Raw genomic sequence first — 23,345 nt, 5'->3', positions numbered from 1 at the left:
AATGAAGGAATGAATGTATTAAACTATGACAGGAACAACATGAAATGAAATGATGGACTTTATCTATTATTTCTATTATATGCTTGTTTTTATAGGACGTAAACTGACAAAATTAGGAGGAGATCAACACTTACATTCCAGACTGTGTACACGTGCACACATTTTGTAATTTCAGACTAAAGTGTGTAACGTTTTCCAGGAAGATGCTTTCATAAACACGGAAAGAGTAAGCAAGGCTTCGGATTAGAGTTTCCAATTTGCACTCTGCTCCATGGTGGTGGCGTAATGAGATGGGAGTGATGGCAAAGCGACAGAGGGGTTTCTGCCTAATGACTTTTGTTTCATTCTCTCCCCACCCTGCTGGCTAACACACCAACACAGCTGCCATGCTGAGATAGGCTTTGTCATTTGTGGCACACCCTCAGGCTCTTTAGTAAGCCAACGTTCACCAGACATTGTGATGTTGACTTGAGTTTACTCCCCTCAGAACAATGCTTCTTCATGAAATAATTCCAATCTGTAGAAATGTTATTATGCATCCAAATTCATCTATTTTTGATGTTCAACGACTTGTCAACCAATCCTACATCAAAATATTCCCCACATTCAGAATGCAATGACTTTATGTTTGACACAGTCCCCTAAAAATTCCCACTTTGTATAATTCAGTGGTTTTCAAACTGGGGATGCACCCCCTTGGGTTATGGTGGATACTGTAAATGAGAAATATTATCAGTATGACCCCAAAGTTTGTGATGGGAGTAAATTCACTCATCTAATTTGCATTATGACATCACCAGGCTCAGACATGTTTTCATGATACCCAACAAGCTCATAAAAAAACGATCCACTTTTCATACTCGTCCTTGTCTGTCATGCAAACATGGGCATCATCACATTACCAGTGCTGCTCTCTATACTATTAGCAGTGTATTTCCTGCAGTACGTTCTCTCGCATTCTCTTTTTTTTTTACATCTTCCCTATCATAGCGGCGTTTTGACCACCTGTGCTACACGCAACATGCGTCATGAATCCTCTGGGATGTCCCCTCCTGCGACCCACAACACGGTGAAGCTCTAAAAATGTGCTGCACTGTCATAGTGTGCAGACGCGCTGCAGCAGGCAGCTGTGCGGTTCGTTGTACAGCAGGAAAAAAATGTTTTATTTGTTTATTCTTGGTGGCTCGGTATATTCGCCAACTGTAAATGTGACCACTGCAGTGACTGAAAATAATTTCATCTCAAAAAGGGGAACCATTGTACTAAATAATCAAGATGTCAATTTTCCTTGTCCCAGAATTTTGCAATTTCCACACAGAAATTCATACCATAAATTCCTACATTTCTGTTTCTATGTCCCTTGTCCTCCTCAGACATCCATGGTCTTTTATTGTGGTGAAAGGAAACGTGTCTTCTGCTGTGGAAGATCATGCTGTCTATCAAGGTAGGAACCTATACTGTGTTGCTTGCCTTGCATTTAATGATCGATCAGGGGTGTCCAAACTTTTTCCAGCAAGGGCCACATACTGAAAAATGGAGGGATGATATGCTAAGACGTTATACATATTTCACATTATACATTACACATATACATAATTGCACTTCAGCTTTGTGATAAAGGTGAAATACTACTAAAATTATGTATTTTATTAATTTGATTGACATCAAATTGTGGCTTTTTTGTCTTTATTCACCTTTCCCCTTGTACATTTTCTTCTCATGATTTTGACATTTGTTTACCATATGAATTATAATTATTATATTACATAATATACTTATGTATTTATTTAAAATAAAAATAACTTTTTTGCATTATTATTATTATATTATTGTTATTATTATTATTCTCATTATTATTATTTATTTGGGCTGCACGACGGCCGAGTGGTTAGCATGCAGACCTCACAGCTAGGAGACCTAAGTTCAATCCCACCCTCGGCCATCTCTGTGTGGAGTTTGCATGTTCTCCCCGTGCATGCGTGGGTTTTCTCCGGGTACTCCGGTTTCCTCCCACATTCCAAAAACATGCTAGGTTAATTGGCCACTCCAAATTGTCCATAGGTATGAATGTGAGTGTGAATGGTTGTTTGTCTATATGTGCCCTCTGATTGGCTGGCGACCAGTCCAGGGTGTATCCCGCCTCTCGTCCGAAGACAGCTGGGATAGGCTCCAGCATACCCTTGTGAGGATAAGCGGTAAAAAATGAATGAATGAATTATTATTATTTATTTATTTGTCCTCATAATATACATTTTTATTCCTCTTTTTTATTTCTTTTTTGTTAGAATATGACTCTTAATATTTTTGTTTGTATCCACAGGGACAAAAGCCTCCTCAGAGGCCAGAAGCTCTCGTCTTTTTCAACTGAGCAAAGCGGAGCATTTCACTGTGACGGCCAGCAGCCAGTGGATGCAAGGTAGCACTTTCACACTTTCATGCAAACCTTTGCTTGGATCCAAATGCATCCCAGAGACTGAATGCCTACTGTTTGTTGGTGCATAGACTGCCTTGAATTAACCACTTGAAAAAATCTTTAAGTCCTGCCATTTTGTGCTGATCGTTGCCATAATTAGGCGTTTGGAAGTAGAAAACCCACCCACACACTTCCCAGACAAAACTTTACTCAACATACCCGGCTTAGACAAATATAAAATAGCACTATATGTGACACATTTCTCCAAAATTGCTGACTAAACAGCTGAGAAGGGAGTCAAAATTATTTTTTTTGCAGTGTTTAATCATGGACCATGTCAGTTCCTATTAATCAACAACTATTTTGGCCTTTGATTAATCATTTTTGGATTTAAAAGTGTAAACATCCTCAACGTGAGTCTCTTAAATGTGTTTATTCTTTAATTCCCATAATCATCCATGAAAGCATACCTATTACGTATATTTGTGTTATAGGCAAAATTCACACTGATCAGCTTTAACTTAGGACATTTTTGCCTCTTTTGCCTCTTCAAACCACTAACTGTTTGTGTTTTCTTTATATTGATTTGGCCTGTCTAGGGTCTAACCCATTACTGGATTGATCGAAACAACAAGCTTCACTTTAATCCATCCAGTCATGAGTTGCAGCTCTACAATGTTAAGTTTGTGAACAATAGTGGCAAACAAAACCTTGCACTCTCCTAAATACAGTGGTGTGAAAAAGTGTTCTTCCTGGTATCACACTGAAATGTTTCAGATCGCCAAACAAATTTAAATATTGGTCAATGACAATACATTGAAACTTCCCCGTAACCTAATAACTGGTCGGACCATTCTTAGCAGCAACAACTGCAATCAAGCATTTGCAATAACTTGCAGTGAGTCTCTCACAATGAGTCTCAAGTCAGGACTTTGACTAAGTCACTCCCAAGTCTTAATTTAGTTTTTCTTCAGCCATTCAGACCTGCTGGTGTGTTTTGGGTCATTGTCCTGCTGCAAAACCTAAGTTGGTTTTCAGCTTAAGGTCCCAAACAGATGGCCAGGCATCAGAATTCATGGTTCCATTTATCACAGCAAGTCTTCCAGGTCATGAAGCGGCAAAACAGCCCCACACCATCACACTACCACCACCATATTTTACCGTTGTTATGATGTTCTTTTTTGAAAAGTGACATTGCTTTTATGCCAGATGTAATGGGACACACACCTTCCAAAAAGTCCAACTTTGATCCCGTCAGACCATACAGTATTTTCCCCAATGGTCTTCTTGATTATTACAAGATCTTCATTCATTCATTCATTTTCTACCGCTTTTTCCTCACGAGGGTCGCGGGGGTGCTTGAGCCTATCCTATCTGTCTTGGGGCGAGAGGTGGGGTACACCCTCGCCCCAAGGTACGCCAGCCAATCACAGGGCACATATGGACAAACAACCATTCACATTCATATCCTAAATCATATCATATCATAAATTGTCCTATGGACAATTTGGAGTCGCCAATTACCTAGCATTAATTAACCTAGCATGTTTTTGGAATGTGGGAGGAAACCGGAGTACCCGGAGAAAACCCACGCATGCACGGGGAGAACATGCAAACACAGAGATGGCCGAGGGTGGAATTGAACCCTGGTCTCCTAGCTGTGAGGCCTGCGTGCTAACCACTAGACCGCCGTGCCGCCCATTATCAAGATCTTTTCTGGCAAAATTGAGACAAACATTAATGTTATTTTTGTTCAGTGGTGGTTTTGGTCTTGGAACTCTGCCATGCAAGCCGTTGTTGAGTCATGAACACTGACCTTAACCGTGGCAGGTTAAGGCCCTCACTCACCGAACAGTGAGGGAGGGAGGTGTATCTGTCGTGTGAGCATGGGTGTAAATGTCAACATAATTCATTGCAAATAGACAGCACTTCCCCAGGCAAATTGATGCTGTGTACAGTAGTGCCGTAGACATAGCACAGAGCTTGATTAGCATGTCATCTTAATTATTTGCAGGTTTTTGCCATTTGTGAGTGGTTTGATATCTACTTTATATAAGCATAGAAAACAAGCTAGGGAAATATCTCTATGGAAAGCCTGATGTGATGCATTTGTCATAGCAGTAAATGTCAATTTATTGGAGTGTTTGTTAATTTAATTCAAAGTACTTTTGTGCTACACAAAAACATGCCAAGTTAAGAAAAATTTAGCGTCTACGTTTAGCCCATCTTTCAAATCACGTACTTTATATACAAAACATCACTGATGTTTCCAGTGTGTTAAATCCACCAATATTTGACTTGAAATTGATCTGCATTCTTAGAATCAGGACCACACAAGCACACACACACACACACACACACACACAAGCAACACTGTTTACTGAGCTGCCGCACTTCCACGTCTTCCTGAGCTGCAATTGATCTTCTCATCAGTAGTCTGCCTCAGTGGTGTTATTGTCTCTGCTTTTGCCAACCCCTTCATATCTGATTCCAATTAGACACTTCGCATCTTTTATCTGCTACAAAGTGTGCTTATGAAAGAAATTAGCCCAGCATACAAACATGTGCAATGTGCACCCAAATAGTGGCGGCATCACACATATTAGCTGCCATTTGTCTCTCCAGGTCATAAAGTGTATAAATGCGCAATAAAATGAACTGTAAAAAAAAGCACAGTGTCCTGCACATCGCATATTTAATAAATACAACGTAAAAAATACAAACAGCATTTGTTGTCTTTCCCCAAAATTCAATATTATTATGAAATATAATAATTTAAATCCATCAGTAAGTTTGTATTTCTTCATATACAGTAATCCCTCGTTTATGCTGTTTCATTGGTACTATTAAGTTAATTTCAGTGAAATTTTTGTAATTTGTTTTATAACATTATTAGAGCCCTCTCAACATGACATAACACCCCTGTAATCACTTTTACACTCCTATTACCAATATAGTAGACATAATAATTAGACATAATTAAACTCACGCATGGATGGATGTACATTAGCATTGGGAGCTTTGTTGTTGTTTTTTTACTTCCTGTTCTGTACAGTATTTCCTGCAGCATCTATTATGTCATCAATGTAACATTACTGACACCAATTGACCAGTGTAGAGTTCCATAATACCATAATACTCCGTATACACTGAGAATTATGGTACTACTACTGTTTTATTAAACTTTGAAACCATTGACTTATACAGTGGTGCAGCTAATTTATGGCTATGTTCTAGAATAGAACTACAATTAATAGTTTTAACACTGTTTCGCTTGCGAGTCAGTGAGGAAGCGGTAGCCTTTGCAACCACGAGCTATAAGTGAATTCACAACAAGCTAAAAAAACAGGTTGTCATTTTACTAAGAAATCATCACACAGAAACTTAAAAAGCTAGGTAAGAAATATACAAGGAAAGTACCAAAACAAGATTAAAATGAAAAACTTCTCTTTTAAAGTCTTTTTTTTTTTAATGACTACACGGTGGAAGAATGGTCAGCGTGCAGGCCACACAGCTAGGAGACCTGGGTTTGATTCCCCCCTCGGGCATCTCTGTGTTGAGTTTGCACAGTTTCTCCATTTCCTCCTACATTCCAAAAACATGCTAGGTTAATTGGCGACTCCAAATTGTCCATAGGTATGAATGTGAGTGTGAATGGTTGTTTGTCTATATGTGCCCTGTGATTGGCTGTACCCCGCCTCTCACACAAAGTCAGCTGGGATAGGCCCCAGCACGCCTGCAACCCTCGTGAGGATAAGTGGTAGAAAATGAATGAATGAAAAGTATTGAATTAGTTATTGTTGCGGGAGCGCTGCAATGTTGCCTCTATCCACCAGAGGGACCTTGAGGACCCCAGAGCCCAGCAGCTCTAAATTCAGTGGGTGCGACTTAAACACGGTGCGTCTTATACATCAGAAATCACAGTAGTTTTAAATTCACAATGGTAGTGTCCCTGTGTTTTCACATGGTCCACTTGACCATAAACTATCCAAATACATGCAGACTGCATCAATGGACTTCAGGACATGATGAAATCTGACATTTGCCACCAATATGTGTATATGTGTGTGTTCCGCACAGAGGCTGAGTGGACAGAATGGTTTGACAGGGATGATGAGAGGGGATCCGGCGACTGGGAGAAGCTAACAGATCTGCATCAGGCCTATCCCGACCGACTGTGTAAGAGTCCACTGGACATTCAGGTAAATGGAATCCATGCTGGTTCTAGCACATTACCCTAATGCAGACATTGATGTGGTATCCGACTCCAGTTGTGGGTCACTTTGGTCCATCTCTCCGCCAGGATGCTGGTACATGACAGTGTTGCACTATAAATAACATTGCAGATGTTTGCCTTCCTTAAAAGATAAGCAACCCAGTCTTTCCACTATGCATCCAACGCCTGTGGCAAAATAGCAAGTGAAACCAGCAGCTGCCTTTTTTATGGCAGCATTGCATTTGCTTACCCCCTTCTGTTGTGTCATGTACGTTATGCCAACATCTGACCATTAAAATGAGTGAAAGTGAAAGTCACGAAACATCATTCACAGGCTGAGTAGAAAGTGGAAAGCATGATGATGAAGAAACGCACACGTTCCATTTTGGTTCACAATGAAAGTACAAACGTATTCCACTATCAAATCAAATCAACTTTATTTGTAGAGCACTTTTCCTGCAAGGGCATGCAACACAAAGTGCTTTACAGAATTAAAAACAATTACCACAGTTAAAAAGAAAACAATGACAAAGAAAGCCCCTCCCTCCCACGCTCCATACTAGACACACACACACACCCACACACAATCACACACAGTAGGGAGACATGGCATGGCACTGAGGAACAAGGAAACGCCGCCTTTGGGGCTGTCCACACTGGGAGGAGCCGCAGCTCATGCCATCGGGGGACCAGCACCCGGGCCCCCTGACTCCGACAGACAGGTGGACCCCCACATCAAAGGGAGGAACCCCCAGCCGGTCGGGTCGAAGGGACCCAAGGACAGCACCCCCATCAGCAGACCCGACACAGCCCACAGTGTGGAGGACCCCCCCTGAGGAAACACTGTATTTAAAAACTGAAGACTAAAAGCATAAAATAGCACTAAAAAGATAAAAATGTACGAAGAGTTTAAAATATTAGTTAAAAGCCTGATTAAAAAGGTGTGTCTTTAATCTTCTTTTTAAAAAAAGACTATACCAGTCTTCAGACCAGTAAAACCAGACCAGCGATCAGTAATAGTCACTGTTATTTTGTGTTTGTGTCAAGTTTGTTGTGCATTTCGATGCATTTTTGGTGCAGAACAAAAGGACAGGCATCAGCTTGCAAATGCTCTGCTATCAATGAAACAGTACACCATCATACTATCGTGGACAAATGTAAAATAATATGGAGATAGGCTCATTCCATCTCTATTCTATGCTGCTTATCCTCGTTTGTGTCACAGGGGTATGTTGGAGCCTATCCCAGCTGACCTGCCAATCACAGGGCACACAAACAATCATTCACACTCACATTCATACCTATGGACAATGCATTAATCATTCAGGGGAGTGCGTGCATCACGTCTGTATTTAGCTATAAAGAGTAATTGTCCTTTTTGTGTGTGTTCTCTCCAGGCCGAAACCCACGATGGCATCTCGTCAAACCAGACAGGCGATGTGATCCACAAAAATGATAAAGATTATGGCTTTGTCTGCCGCAATAAGGACCAAACTCATGGCCTGTGCCACAACTACAGAGTCCGCTTCCTGTGTGGGAAACTGGGTAATGTGATTGCTATCTTCTTGACATCTTCCAGATTTTTCCAATCTACAAATATACTTCTATATGCTAGAAACAAGTGGTTTTATGTGGGTGAATGCACGCATGAAGTGACCACATAGATATTTATCTTGTATAGTGTGAAAACAATTGTTTAGTCATTAAATAGACGGAAAAAACAGTCCAAATCAGTCAACATAGTGAAAGAAGCAGAGTTTGTGTGTGACTGGAATTCCAAGACACTATCTTGTGAAGCCTCAGCTCAGAGTTCATAGATTCTTTATTTTAACCACATTTTTAAAATCTGAGTTTGTTTGCATGTACGTGCTTGGGCACAACAACGGCATGGACCACCACTGTTAGTTAACCACCACATCACTCTGCCACAGGCCAACCTCCGAGTTCATACTTTTAATTTTCACTTTCCGAGGGTCACATACAAAAAGAAAATCAAACACCGTTTTGATATTTTTTTTACAAATGCTAATCCAACATAGACAAAGCTAAGAAGTTATTATAAAACAGTGTTATGTATAGTGTGCCTGCAGCTGTTTTTTTAATGGCCCACGGCACATTTAAAGAATAGAATTTAACAAGAACACTTAAACATCAGCAGTAGATTTTTTTTTGTTGCAAGAATAACTTAGGTCCGAGGGCCAGCTTCAATTTGTGGTGCCCAAGACGAGACTTAAGACCAGGGGAGAACGAGCCTTTTCTGTGGTTGGCCCCAAGCTATGGAACTCTCTCCCCTCCCAAGTAAAAAAGGGCCCCAACATCGAAAGCTTTAAGTCTCGTCTTAAAACACACTTTTATTCTCTGGCTTTTAACTCGGAGTGAGTCGTATGGTCCTGTGTGATTTTTTAATACTTTTATTGCTTTGCTTCTTGTTTTTAATATTTTAATATCAATTTTACTATTTTATTTCTTATTTGATCTTTTAGTTTTGGATTAAATTCAATTTGTACCTTTATTTATTGTATTTTATTTGTACTTTTTATTTTACTAGTCTGTGCAGCATTTTGGAAACTCTGTTTATAAAATGTGCTATATAAATATAGTGGATTGGATTAAAAGTCAAAATCAGTGAGACACACAAGCACCAGGCCACTCGTGGTCGCTTGGTTTGGAGCCTGCATTTACATTTGAAACCAAATTATAGGAGAAACTCTGGTGTTGCGTCTGTAAAAAAAGTTAAAAAAGTAATTATTTTTTAATAATGAAAGGACATCACCCGACTGCCAAAATAACAGTCGCTAACTCTCTACATATCTCTCATTCTGTAGTTCGTCCTCAGGCATCCATCTCCATTGACCTGTTGTCCAACAGCACCATTCTGGAGCTTGCTGACCAGCCAGTTGGATGGCAACCTGGAGATCAGGTGGTGGTGGCCAGCACGGACTACAGCATGCACCAGACTGAAGAGTTTCACCTCATGGCGTGTCCGACTTGCACTCCCAACCAAGTTAAAGTTCAAGGTGAGAAAAACCTGCCGATAAAACTCCAATAGTTTTGAGGTTTAAATTGTCTTTTGGTTATGAATTTTATTGCAGACGTTATGGAAGCAATGTATGACTTGTTTCACCTTATCAAGGTGATTTTACTTATTGGATAGAAGTAATCACATTATTGACCTTGGATGAAAGAAGCATATTTCAACGATGGTGTCAAGGTGAATTTGTTACAGGATAGCCAAAAGTGTGCATAGGTGTGTGTGTTGATTTTGGTTTTTGATGGAGTGCAAAATACACGATACCCCTAAATTCTGCACATAGCGACAAAAATGCATACAGTATGTTATACAACAGCAGGAATCCCTCGCCACTTTACGCTTTGAATTTTGTGGCTTAGCTCTGTTGCAAACAGTTTGTGTCCCACTCCCATTCCTTGTTTGTGTATTTTGAAGCTGTACTTTGACCCTCCTTAAAATCCAACAGTGCAAAATGTAAATTCTTGCAGTTTCTTAAAATTCTGATCAGGAGTGCATATGTATGTGTACATTATACAGGCTGTCCAGACTGTAGGGATGTCCACACTGTACCTCACATATGCAAGCTTACATTAAACATTCAACATAGACCAGGGGTCGGCAACCTTTACTATGAAAAGAGCCATTTTACCCAATACCCACTGAAGAAAAATAGCCTGGAGCCGCAAAACATATAGTATGTTTAAAACAACATTGGAGGGAATTTGGGGGTATCAAAGTAGTTCAGATAAGAAAAGACGAGTTGGAGTACTCTTGCTAGTTTTGGAGATAAACTTACATTAATGTATGTGTAAACTACTGTAAACGTAAAAACAAGTTCCCATGCCGCTGTTTTTAAATTATCTCGAATTTATTTTTTAGATTTGTAGGTAAGTATTACCTGTTTTTCTTCATGTACTGAACTGGATAGCAGTCAGAACTCACTCAGGATGCATTCATGGTCTCAGACAAAGTTGGATTTTTTAAAACTCATTACAAAAGATGTGCATTTTCCCCACTCGGGTGTTAAAAATATTCAAGCATCGCAAAGGGAGCCACAATAAAGAGTCTGAAGAGCCACATGCGGCTCTGGAGCCGCAGGTTGCTGACCCCTGACATAGACAAAGACCAGAGAGGGACATGAATTGGAAAATGATTTTGTAGAAGTGAACTAAGGAAGACAAAAAGCGTGAGGAAGGTTTAATGGCTGAAGGGCACCCCAGCAGTCAACCGGCTTCCTTCCAGCAGTTATTCCCCCTGTGTGGTCCATGGAGAGAAACCATATGATTCATCAGCCAAAACCAACAAAAAGAGTTACCAGTCTCCACAGAGGAATGCCTTTGCTCTGACCATGACCTCAAGTACCTCTGCTATCCCGTCAGGTATTCATTATCAAGTATGGGAAGTACGGGTTAGCCTGAATGTTTGACTGTTAGCCTGAATGGCTTGAGAAATGTAGAAGACATTTATTTATTAATGTAGAAGACATTTATTCCGTGGTCATTTTGGGTCACAAAATGAGCATGAGTTGGATATTTTGTTGTTGGAATAGTTGGAATCATTTGAGAAGTGTGGACGTAGTAAAAACTGATTAACCCTGTAAAACCCCTCTTCTTTCTCTTTGGGCTTTTCCCTTCAGGGGTCGCCACAGCAAATCAATCTCCTCCATCCAACCCTGTCTTCTACATCTGTCTCTCTCATACCAACTACCCTCATGTCCTCCTTCACTACATCCATAAACCTCCTCTTTGGTCTTCCTCTACGCCTCCTACCTGGCAGCATCCTTTTACCAATATAGTCACTATCTCTCCTCTGGACATGTCCCAACCATCTCAGTCTGGTCTCTCTGACTTTATCTCCAAGGCATCGAACATGTAATGTCCCTCTGATGTACTCCTTCCTGATCCTATCCATCCTGGTCACTCCCAATGAGAACCTCAGCATCCTCGTCTCTGCTCCCTCCAGTTCTGCTTCCTGTCTCGAGACCGAACAACATGGCTGTTCTCACCACAGTTTTGTATACCTTTCCTTTCATTTTAGCTGAAACTCTTCTATCACATCATGCCTGACACTTTTCTCCACCCGTTCCATCCTGCCTGCACACGCTTATTCACCTCCTTTTCATAATCTTGTTCGGAACTGTTCACCCCAAGTACTTAAAATTCTCCAACCTCTGTATCCACCTTTTCCCTGTAACCTCACTCTTCCACTTGGGTCCCTCTAATTCACACACATATAGCCGTTGCCGCGGCTATTTTTTATTCCACTCCTTTTCAGGGCAAACCTCCACTCTTCTATCATCTCCTCAACCTGTTCCCTCCTCTCACTACAAATCCCAATGTCATCTGCAAACATCATAGTCCATGGAGATTCTTGTCTAACCTCAACAACTTGGGTCTCTGGTTGGATCACTCACCATCTGATTTTAAGATTACAATGTACACACTGTAGCATCTTGAGAAGAGTGTAGTATTTGACCATAGCCATACAGGCAGAGGGTTCGATGTTGTGGCTAATGTTGTGGCCAGTCACTGCGACAGTCAATCAGTTCATGTTACCACTGTTTATGTAAATTGACAAAAAACTTTTTTTATGATGATTTCATGGAATAAGACAAAAATACATTTCAAGTAAAATAGCGCTCATAAAACCCTGATGCATAAGTTACGATACAAGTTTACCAAGTCGCTTTTGATACAAACCAAAATAGAGGCGAGCTGAAGAAAACCTAACAAATTGGAGGCAGTGTGACCAACGTAACATGAGCTGTTTTTAACTTGCCGAATTAGATGCCGCACTGTGACCCCCACTTGCAGAGGCGAAAGAATGAATACGTGATGAACATTTTCTTTAACCATGAACACGGATTATGATGAAATGTAGTCGTTTCATACTCGCATCCAAAAATGCATTAACCGTAACGAATACTCCTGTATAATATTTGACTCATCCCTAGTCAGAAAACCTGGGTTACATTCTCTGAGTTTGCATGTTCTCCCCGTGTGTGCGTGGGTTTTCTCCAGCTACACATCCATTCTTGCTTTGAGGCCTGCCACCTACTGGGATCATGTTAGGGAAAGTAATGGGATGCAATGTGTTCAATAGGAGAATACTTTGTAGCAAAGAGGGCTCAAATTGAAATCAGATTTTCTCTGCCCGGAACAAAATGTACTCCTAAACTGAAGTAGTAGTAGAATTTGGTGCATCGTATCGTATGCTGCCTTCAAAATAACATCTCTTTTAAAGAAAATATTGCAAAAAGTCAACGCAATGCCACATTTCATATACTTTAGCAAGCCATGGCTTCAACTGTACAAACCTGGATGTTTTGAGTTTCATGCAGGCCAAATTGAAACAACTCGGAGTACTGTGATGGAGTCAGAGAAAGGTGTTTGGACTGACTCAAGTCCAAGGAAAAGACTCAGCGTGTATCCTGGATGTGTCTCTAAATAGGTCCATTCATGCTGATTGAAACATTCAATACTGTATGTGAAAGTCAGCATGCACAGGACGTATTTTGTTTCCTTCATCATCATGTGTGCATTTATAGTCCAATATGAGTGCAGTAATCCCTCGTTTATCGGAGTTAACTGGTTCCAGACACGGCCGCGAAACGTACATTAATTAGGAGCCTTCATTTATAAATGGGTTTTAACATTTATTAGAGCCTGTTGCCAGATCATTCAAACCTGCAACGGTCAAGTCTGGATCAACGGTGCGCAGGGTGCGCTTCACCTACTCCAAGAACAGACCAGGTCATGGCTGACGATCTTTCAGGGCACGCTGTTTTGTCACAAAATTGTCACTGCACCAATATGAAAGTGTGCGCAGCTCCCCTGGTGCGCAGCCACGGCCATGTCGGTGCAGCCTAGTCTACCAAATTACCAAATTGGCTGCGCAAAATGGTGCGCCGAACCAAATTAGCACTGCATGCGGTACACCACAATATTAGAGCCCTATGTGTATGCATACTATTAAGTACGGTACTTCCTGACACCTCACTTCACTTCACTAACCAAGTATGAATTCATTCAGCTATGGTTCTCAGACCGTGATTTACAATATTTTTCAATATTACTCAACTAACTGATCTTTCCTCTTGTTCCACTCATTTATTCATTTTTGGCTTCCTCTTGCTACTGTGCAGCACCAGATTTTTCAATACACCATGAAAATAACATGACTCCAAAACCCCTCAGGTTTTGCATGAGCAGGAGGTTGCTTGTTTCTTGCTGTTGCAAATTTTGGACATGGATCAGAGAGAATTAAAGATAGCTTGCAGTGATCTACTTATCCTGCCGTGTATGCCAAAGTTAAACTTGCGCAGTGTTGACAGGTTTAATGAGGTTGTATTAGTCCGTGTGGTCGCGACCATGTTTGTTTGGACCTGTTTTGATGAACCCAGCCTTATTGGATCAAGTCCAGTCTAGTTATATTCCTCAAACATACAGTGGGGAAAATAAGTATTTGATCCAAACACCCTTTTAAAGAACAGGCTATCATTTTACTGTAGACTAACGGAAAGATAATGAATTAGTATTTGATAGAGCAGTGGCGTCCCCATACTGAATAATGAAAGGATGCGAGGGCCACTTTGATATTTTGTATAGCAATGCTAAGAAGTTACAGTATACGTATGTTGACTTGAGGTAGAGTTCGTTATACATTAAATATTTTTGTTTTAATTTTTGATGTTATACGATGATTTAAAAAAAGAAATACATTAATATAAGCAATTCTGATTCAAATTTTAAAGCACAAAATAACAATGATAATTTTTGCGGGCACATTTAGTGGTCCACCCGCGGGCACCACGTTGGTGACCCCTGATATAATAATAATATAATATTATAAATATATAATATTTTATTATTTTTCCCCAACCTAATTTTCCAGAAATTATAACTTTATTTTGTTTTGTTTGTTTATAAAAATCTTTTTTCTTACATATTTTTATATCTTTATGCTGCTAAAAGGATATTATTTTTCCAGTGTAGTCTAAAATTTTTTCACATTTTTCTAATTAAAATGCCAATTTTTTTCTTAATATTTTGACTTTGTTCTTGTAATTACAACTGTTATATTTATTTTCTCTTTTAATTGTGACTTGCATCTCATATTTCCCTTCATTCTTGTAGTATTTTAACATTTTCCATAACCTAATTTTCAATTACGTCCAAAATGGCCCTCACTGTATAGGCTGGCTGACCATCAATTAGACGCGGTGGCTCGGTCGGAGGGCATAGCGGGCTTGAGGAAACAGGTTTAATGCAGGATATGTGGAATACCGGATGTACCTTGAGAGAGGATGGAATCTTGAGCTTGACAGAGGTTGGGCTGATGAGAGAGTCTATGGGATGAGGTCCGACAAAACTAGGTGCCAATTTATGGTTGGAGCCCGCCAATGGTAAGTCCCGTGAGGATTGCCATACTTCCTGACCCACTTGGTAGTCCGGTGCTGGAATCCTGTGTCGGTCCGATACCCTCTGGAACCCCTTCTGAAGTGTGTACCTGTTCCTTTTCCCAGGTAAAGCCGTGTTTATCCACATGGGTGAAGAGGTGGATGGTGTGGACATGAGAGCTGAGGTTGGTCTGTTAAGTCGTAACATCCTACTTTGTGGTGAGATGGAGCCCAGCTGTTATGGCAATGAAGCCTGCAAGTTCTTTGACTTTGACACCTTTGGAGGACATATAAAGGTAAGATGGGGTGTGTTGTGAAGTAGGAACTAATGTTCTTTACGAAAGAAATTGTTCTGATCTAAGCTGATCTGATTTTGTTCTCAATCAGAAATCATTCCACACTTTTTATTGCTCTCTGGTTCTACCATATCTTACTTATTGTGTGGAAATATGGGCTAATAACTGTAAAAGCAATCTTCACTAGCTAAATGTACTGCAAAAAAGGTCAGTTAGGATAATTCATAATGCTGCCTACAGAGAACATACTAACTCCTTATTTCTAAAATCACAAATACTTCAACTTGCTGATATAGTTCATCTTCAAACAGCTAAAATAATGCATAAGGCTAAAAATAACCATAACGATGAGCCAATTCAAGAAACAATACAAGCAGTTGATGTTTGCTAAATACAAGGATGAAGAGTCTTGAACCAGTCATGATGTGCTATATATATCACTATATTGACACTTACTATGGTACCCATTATGGCATTGGATGCTCATATCACCTCCTACTTTGGTACAGGACAAAAAAAAACAACTTAAACTATGTTAGGAAAGCAGGAAGTGAACAAATGTAACAGTTACTGATTGTAAAAGTACCAGATGGAGGGGTAGGATTTAATAAGCTTTGCTTCTTCCTACTCCTTTTGAACATGTGGAACTGGGAACTGATTATGGGATGCATTCAATTGTAATCTGATGCATGTTCAAATGAAATAAAACCATTACCTATTACTCTATATATTATATACTTATACTCAGGGTGGGAGGGGTTCTTCATAATTCTGGTTTTCCTCTGTCTACAAGTGTAAATATCTCCAAGTGGGGAGAAGTATGAATCAAATCATGTGCTGTGGTGCAGGTCCCTCCTGTCCTCTGCAGTGCAGCTGCTGAAGCAACCAATCCCAGCAATAGGTCATGAGGCGGTGGATGTGTAGAGCTTTATCAGTAGGTGCAGTAGGTGCTGGGGGAGTACTCATCAGATGAGAGAAGGTTGGTGGACCAGGCGAGCTCTGCTGAGATCTGGACTCCAAAAAACTTCAAGCTTTCCACCCTCTGCACTTCCTCTTCATTAATATAGCAGGATGTACTCGTTGCTATTTTATTTTGACTGTATTTATCTCCAAGTTGTTGATTTCACACCATCGCTGGAGATGTCAAACATCCTCCCTGTAGGCTGACTTGACATTATCCCTGATCATTCCTACAAGAATGGTGTCATCAGATAGAAGATAGAAGATAGTGTGGAGTGAATGGGAATGATAGAACAGCGAATATCGAAGGGGACTGAGGACACATCCCTGAGCAGAGAAGTGGTTGATTCCCATCCTGACAGTTTGGGGTTTGTTCTTGAGGAATGGCATCCAGATGCACAGTGAGAGGGTGACATCATCCAGACGTGTGGAGGGGTCATGGTCATCAGCATTGCTTCCTTGCTTGGAGATGTGATGAGTCTTTGTTGATTATGGGTGTGGCGACAACAGTAGCGGGAGGTTGAAGATGGTCGTGAAAGACCTCTGCTTGCTGGTCACCCTTCCTGTCACACCGTCTGGATGGGCTGCTACCGAGTGCTGTCGCAGCTGAATGGGAATATCGTCCCCAGGATTGTTGTACTGGTCAAAGTGTGAAAAGAACCTCGGTGAGGTGCTGTCCAAGGAGTCGAATGTCCTTCAGTATGCCGCGATAGGATTGGGCGATAGTTTTATGTACCAGTATTCCGGTAAAGTGTCTTCCAATGATAAGAAAATGACATCGCCCAAAGGCAGCACTTGGGACAGCCTAAAGCTAAAACACAGAAGTTCGCCATACTGTTCCAATACTTTATCTCTGTTTAGCATTATGAAGCTCAAGCAGAAAAAAAACTCTCCATTGATAAATGTATCTTGTACGGTCCAACAAGCAAAGTGACAAAACCGTTGCATGTTTTTAATTTGTAGCAGATGTTCATTTGAGCTGGAATGTCCTGCAAGGGAATGATGCCAGATGTATGACACAAAGTGGAGATGTATTAGCTGATTTGACAGAAACATCAAATGGTGTTTAAGTCAGTGTCACAACCTTGCTCATTTATCTTGTGCTGCAAATCTCCAGAGGAAAATTGCTTGGAAAGAAAATTCAAAGTGTAACAAAAATGTATTCCTTTGAGTCCGTTAACAAGACAGCATCAGATGGCGACTGGGAACAAAGGCACAGGAAAGAAGCTCAATAAAAATGTAAAGTAACAAATCAAAGTTTATTCTACGGAATGCTTTTATAATGTAATGGAATCTATACAATTTTTTGAGTCGGAATATCCTTTATTTTCAGTGCAGGGATACATTATTATTAAGTCATTTGATTAAAAATTTTTATCAAATTAATTACACTTTTCAAATGAATTAATCATAATGAAACATCATTTGCAACTATGTCTGAAAAATGACTATTTTTGCTGTATTTTATTAAAAGAAAGGTAAACGACAGTAAGGTAATACCTCATTTATCATGGTTGATTGGTGAATTTCTTTTTAACAAATGGAATATCTTCGTACTGAGAGTATAGAAAACCTGTTTCTGACCTTCTAAATATGGTTCTTAACATCATTAGAGCCCTTGAAACATTAAATAACACCCCACAGTCACTTTTACACTCCTATTACCAAGTATAGACGATATAATCACAGAAAATAAGTCATTTAAGACATTTCCAAAGTTGGGCAGGAAGTGATGTCGGAGGTTCAGAGTTGAGTTTAAGCTTGGCATGGATTACAGCATTTTTGTGATGTTCAGAGAGTCTGTGAATGCATCTCCTTTAAAACTTTAAAGATGCCTTATCTTTTTATTTTTATAGTTTAGTTAACTAAATTTAGTTGACTTAATGTAGTCATATGTTGTAAACAATGACTAAAACTGAATCAAAAACTGTTGTCTAAATTAACACTGCAGTAGAAAGCACAAACTCCCTTGTTTCAGAAAGTATTATTAGTTTGCACAAACAGTTGAAGAAAGCGTGATAAAAAAAAAGCCAAACGTGCTATAGTTTGGACATGGCTGCTTTAATCTCTCCACCAAGCTTCTTCCACCATTCCAGTCCCTCAAGTGTTTCTAACTTGGTTGCTATGTCGTCATGAAGTGATGGATCCTCTTTGTCATCATCAGGTGGAGCGAGGATTCAAAGCCGCTCATATATCAGGCATGGAGCTGCACCACATGGGTCAACAGACCATGGGACACTACCCCGTCCACTTCCATATGGATGGTGATGTGGATGAGAGGGGAGGCTACAACCCCCCCACCTCTGTCAGTGATCTGTCTATCCACCACTCGTTCTCTCGTTGTGTCACCATCCATGGCTCCAATGGACTTCTGGTGAGTTCACATCTTGGCAAGAAATATTTTGATTCTGTTTTTTTTTTTAGATTTGTTAAGAATGTTTGACAATTTTAAAGATATTTCTTGTGATTTTAAAATTGCACCTGTAGATTCATTCAGGGTCACGGGGGTGCTGGAGCCTATCCCAGCTGTCTTCGGGCGAGTGGCGGGGTACACTCTGGACTGGTGGCCAGCCAATCACAGGGCACATATAGACAAACAACCATTCACACTCACATTCATACCTATGGACAATTTGGAGTGGCCAATTAACCTAGCATGTTTTTGGAATGTGGGAGGAAACCGGAGTACCCGGAGAAAACTCACGCATGCACGGGGAGAACATGCAAACTCCACACAGAGATGGCCGAGGGTGGAATTGAACACTGGTCTCCTAGCTGTGTGGTTTGTTAATCACTCGCCCGCCGTGCAGCCCCTGTAGGTTCATATTCATAATTAATACTATTAGTATTACTATTAGCAAAACATAAATAACAGCATCCCAGAAATGCAAACTGTGGCTCCAAGGGCTTCCAGTCTTTGGGAAGTTTTTGTTCTTCCTTTTTGAGATGCAAACGGAGTGCTGTCTATGGGCTCAAAGGAACTGTGGTGCATACGTATGTACGTATGTATGTACGTATATGTGTACGTATAAGGGTACGTTGGTTTCTCCAATGTAGATGTCATTGCTCTCTTCACTGCACTCTACTGCATAAACAACATTGCTGGATTTAGTTTTTGTGGTACATCAGCCACATAAAAGACCACCACCTTTCACCGCCTGTTTCTATTCTCAGGCTGGTGTGTCTTGACCCTTCTTCTCCTGGTGGATGTCACTAAGGCCCTTATGTGTGTCTGATTCTTTTGTCTTCTGGTGTCAGTGGTGGGGATCATCTCTGCTCTGTCCTGGAGGTTCTAGTAGGTGATAGCGGTCAAAGAGCAGATACTGGTCTGCAGATATTCTATAGAAGTCAATATTGAGGATTTTGTTTTCCCTGCATTGCGTTGATTTTGCAGTCCGAAAATGGCAACATGTTTTCTTTTATGCCTTCCTGAATGAAATGGATGTTTCTGTCCACAGGGTTAATGTGTTCTGTGAACAAATCTACTTGCCAAGTTCACTAATAAAGTTTTTCTCTGCATGTACAAGATCTACAGGGAAGATATTGTATAAAATAATACATGAACATTTTAATGGTTACTGTAGATGTGGAAATGTACATATTATTACTACAGGATAAGACTGAAGACCAGCTGGTTTGTCTAGAGACCAGAGGACCAGGAACTGAATTAGTGGGATTTATTGTTATATTCTGGTTCTTACATTGGTTCTGTTGGGGTTGTGATGTGTAATATGCATTTTCTGTTCACTTTCTCATGCACCCGAATCATTATTATGTTAACGCTTACTTCTGTAGTTGAATCACTGTTCAACGATACGTTGTCATTACAGGTCAAAGACGTGGTGGGCTACGACGCGCTCGGCCATTGTTTCTTCACAGAGGACGGTCCAGAGGAGAGAAACACATTTTATCACTGTCTGGGCCTCATGGTCCGAGCAGGAACTCTCCTGCCTTCAGACAGAGACAGTAAAATGTGTCGTGACATCACTGATGGAGCCTACCCAGGATACGTCGCCAACCCACGGCAAGACTGCAGGTAACACTGCACGCACATGCTAGCGTCTAGCTCGGGCCTAGCTCGCACTGTACAATGTTTTTCAGCTCTAACTTGCACTCACACTGTATCATGTTTATAAGTACATTTGAACACATTTCAAGTCTTTTTCTGGGTTATATTTCACTTTTCTTTGCACACTTTGTCCGAAATACGTTTGATTTAAAGCATTAAATAGCAGCACTGAATATAAAGTGTCCTAATCCAGGTCACATGACTTGGATCTCTTTGAAGCGCTTTGCATGAAGCCGCAGAGTATCCGCAAAGGTTTTGGATTCATGATGGTGTTCACGTAGACAGAATCATCCACCTTCTCCAGCATTAGCATACAAGAAGCTTTTGCTTTTCTCCCACATTATCCGAGGATCTGTTTCCTTCTGGTTCCTGCATTCTTCCTCCTCCATCCAATTCATACAGTATGGTACATTGTGCTTGAGGCTTCACTCTATCACAGTAAAATATATAAAATATTAGGGCTGTCAAAGTTAACGTGTTAATGACGTGTTAACGGAGGTTTCCTTTAACGGCTGCAATTTTGACCCTCGGCCCACACCGTAGTTTGATTGAAGCACGGTAGCCACAAACTGGAACAAATATTGAGCAGAAATTGAGAAAGAAGAGTATTTTGATTGGTTAGCTTCAAAGCCCTGGTACATGGCTCTTGTAGCAAGACAATAGGTATTTGTATATACTGTCACTGTGTTTGACTTATCATGGATTCTATGGCCTGCCAGAGACTGGAGCAGTGCAGATATTTTTTTTATATTCATATACAGTGCTACCTTGGCCAACTAACCAGTGCTTTTCACATTTTGGCATCTCTGATGATTTTGGCATTGAACTGCCAGCTAGAGTTACAGCTGCTATTGACGGGCTGTCAATGTGATGACCGTGGCTGAAGTCCAGTGTTGTGCTAAGGGGAAAATGCATCGGTGTATCGGTGCATTCAATGACCATTAAAAAAGTGGGACAAATCGCAGCTCACATTAAACATTCAAAAATGGTGAGATTTGTAATGAATTGTTAGAATAGTGTAATAAAATAATATTTACTGTAATATAATGATTACTTTTATGTATTTTAATGTGTTTTAAAAGCGAAATGAAATTCCATTGAGTTTGCAAATTTTATGATTTTTTTGCCCCGTGTTTTAGGTATTTTCATTAGTTAATTTCATGAAGGAAAGATGCATTGTGGCAAATCCTTAATAATAATCCTTTCTGAATGTTCCTATTAGTCATTTTGAATTTAAAACCAGTATCATAAATAAACAAATCTCTTTTTGAGCTGACAAAAATGTGTTAGAGGTCTCACTCGTATATGTATTAACTTTTGTGGGCGAGTTTAAGAACTAATATGCTAATAATAAAGAAAAATAGTAATACAAAATATGTTTTAAATAATGGTCCATACTTCTGAAATTGATATCCTTTTACGTAAAATGTAATTATCGTTGTAGTTGCTCATCAAATCGTTTACCACAAAGAGATTTCCCCTACTTATTAAAAACTTAATAAAAAACGTTTTTCTTTCTGCGATTAAATGTGATTAATTGTGAGTTAACTATGGACAAAAAATGTGCAAATATATGCAAATATCTATGGTAAATACAATGGGGAAAATAGCATTTGAAATATTTTTGTAAATTTACAAAGATATGAAGAAGACATCATTTTTGTGGTAGCTTTATTGTACAAAAGACGCAAAAACCCTGAAAACTAGCCTGGACAAAGGTTGAATAACTGACCTTGATTCTCAGTTGGCCATCTAAAAAAGTTGTTTACTCAAAAGTCTTCACAATATTTACTATATTGTGTTTCATAACGGAACATTATGTGAAATGAATGAATGTCATTATATGTTTCCTCCTTGTATTCTGACCTTCATGGCTTTCTTGATAGAAATAGAAATGATGTAGCAATTCATGTTGTTCACCCCGGCTGCTGTAGTCTAGTGCTTGGTCCAAACTTTTTCCATCGAGCGCCACATACTGAAAAATGCATTCTGCAAATGACCACTACATGTTGACATGCACTGCTCAAGGGAGTACTGCTCAGGGACAAATTTGATTGGCAAAAATCTTGATAGTTGGGCAAAATCTGCAGGGAAGTTGTAGGAATTTGACAAAGTTGCAAGGCATAATATGCACGATTTGTCTGAATTTGTGTTAACTGGTGCGATCGCAGCATCACAAAATCCCGCAGGGGATGTCTATTTTTCTGTTTTTTCTTCCCCACTGAGTTACCGTCTCTCTTTTTTTCAAGCGCAACTTCAACATTCTGGATTGCCAACCCCAATAACAACCTCATCAACTGTGCTGCTGCAGGCTCAGAGGTGAGTTTCCATCTCTTTTATGCCTCTCAGCCTCCATCTCAAGTGCGGGTTTGTCTCATTACCGTGTTGCCAGGTCAGATTCATGACAAACTTCCACATCGAGCAGACAGAACTGCACATTCCATGTGTGAGCGTGCCAATTACGATCACACTTTGGGATTTGACACAGCTGTAGACGTTTCATACGGGGACGGTGAAATAAAAAGCTAATCCATCCAGATATGTTCAGAGGTGCGAACCACACACAACGGATCCAGGAATTTAAATAGGACCAAAAATAGCAGGGGTAGTAATGAGCTGTATGTCAAAAGTCATTTTTTTTCTCCATTTTCCGGTTGTGGAAGTTAAACCCTTGACAAGCGTAGATCTGTCCTACTGTAGATGTGCCTATTGTACTGCAAAAAGAAACTAAATTAAAAATATGCTAAACTGTACATTCATGTTAAGAAAGTGCTTTGCATTTGCACGTTTTATTCTTCTGTGTGACAGAATCTTTAAAGATGTTCCACGTGTGTCCTGTAGGAAACCGGTTTCTGGTTTATTTTCCACCATGTACCCACCGGACCCTCGGAGGGGTTATACTCGCCTGGGAAAACAGAACACACACCTATGGGTCAGTTCAGCAACAACAGAGCCCACTCCAACTACCGGGTGAGTCTGGACA

The 23,345-nt window shown here is 40.1% G+C and overlaps 1 protein-coding gene across 1 annotated transcript in view; it reads left to right on the top strand.

The window, feature by feature from the left end:
* Window positions 1-23,345, top strand: part of cemip (cell migration inducing hyaluronidase 1) — a 121,172-nt gene that overhangs the window by 80,498 nt on the left and 17,329 nt on the right. Inside the window, exons 7-16 of the mRNA XM_058077488.2 lie at window positions 1,374-1,444; window positions 2,321-2,416; window positions 6,494-6,615; window positions 8,027-8,174; window positions 9,455-9,646; window positions 15,164-15,333; window positions 18,458-18,667; window positions 20,124-20,329; window positions 22,612-22,681; window positions 23,204-23,332. Coding sequence (XP_057933471.2) covers window positions 1,374-1,444; window positions 2,321-2,416; window positions 6,494-6,615; window positions 8,027-8,174; window positions 9,455-9,646; window positions 15,164-15,333; window positions 18,458-18,667; window positions 20,124-20,329; window positions 22,612-22,681; window positions 23,204-23,332 — 1,414 coding nt within the window. The remainder of the gene's footprint in view (window positions 1-1,373; window positions 1,445-2,320; window positions 2,417-6,493; window positions 6,616-8,026; window positions 8,175-9,454; window positions 9,647-15,163; window positions 15,334-18,457; window positions 18,668-20,123; window positions 20,330-22,611; window positions 22,682-23,203; window positions 23,333-23,345) is intronic.

This window comes from Doryrhamphus excisus, linkage group LG1 (genome assembly GCF_037039965.1).
Source record: "Doryrhamphus excisus strain RoL-2023G ecotype Guam linkage group LG1, RoL_Dexc_Guam_v1.1, whole genome shotgun sequence".
NCBI lineage: Eukaryota > Metazoa > Chordata > Actinopteri > Syngnathiformes > Syngnathidae > Doryrhamphus > Doryrhamphus excisus.
Note: the sequence above shows the minus strand (reverse complement) of the source record. Positions and strands in the feature narration are given on the sequence as shown.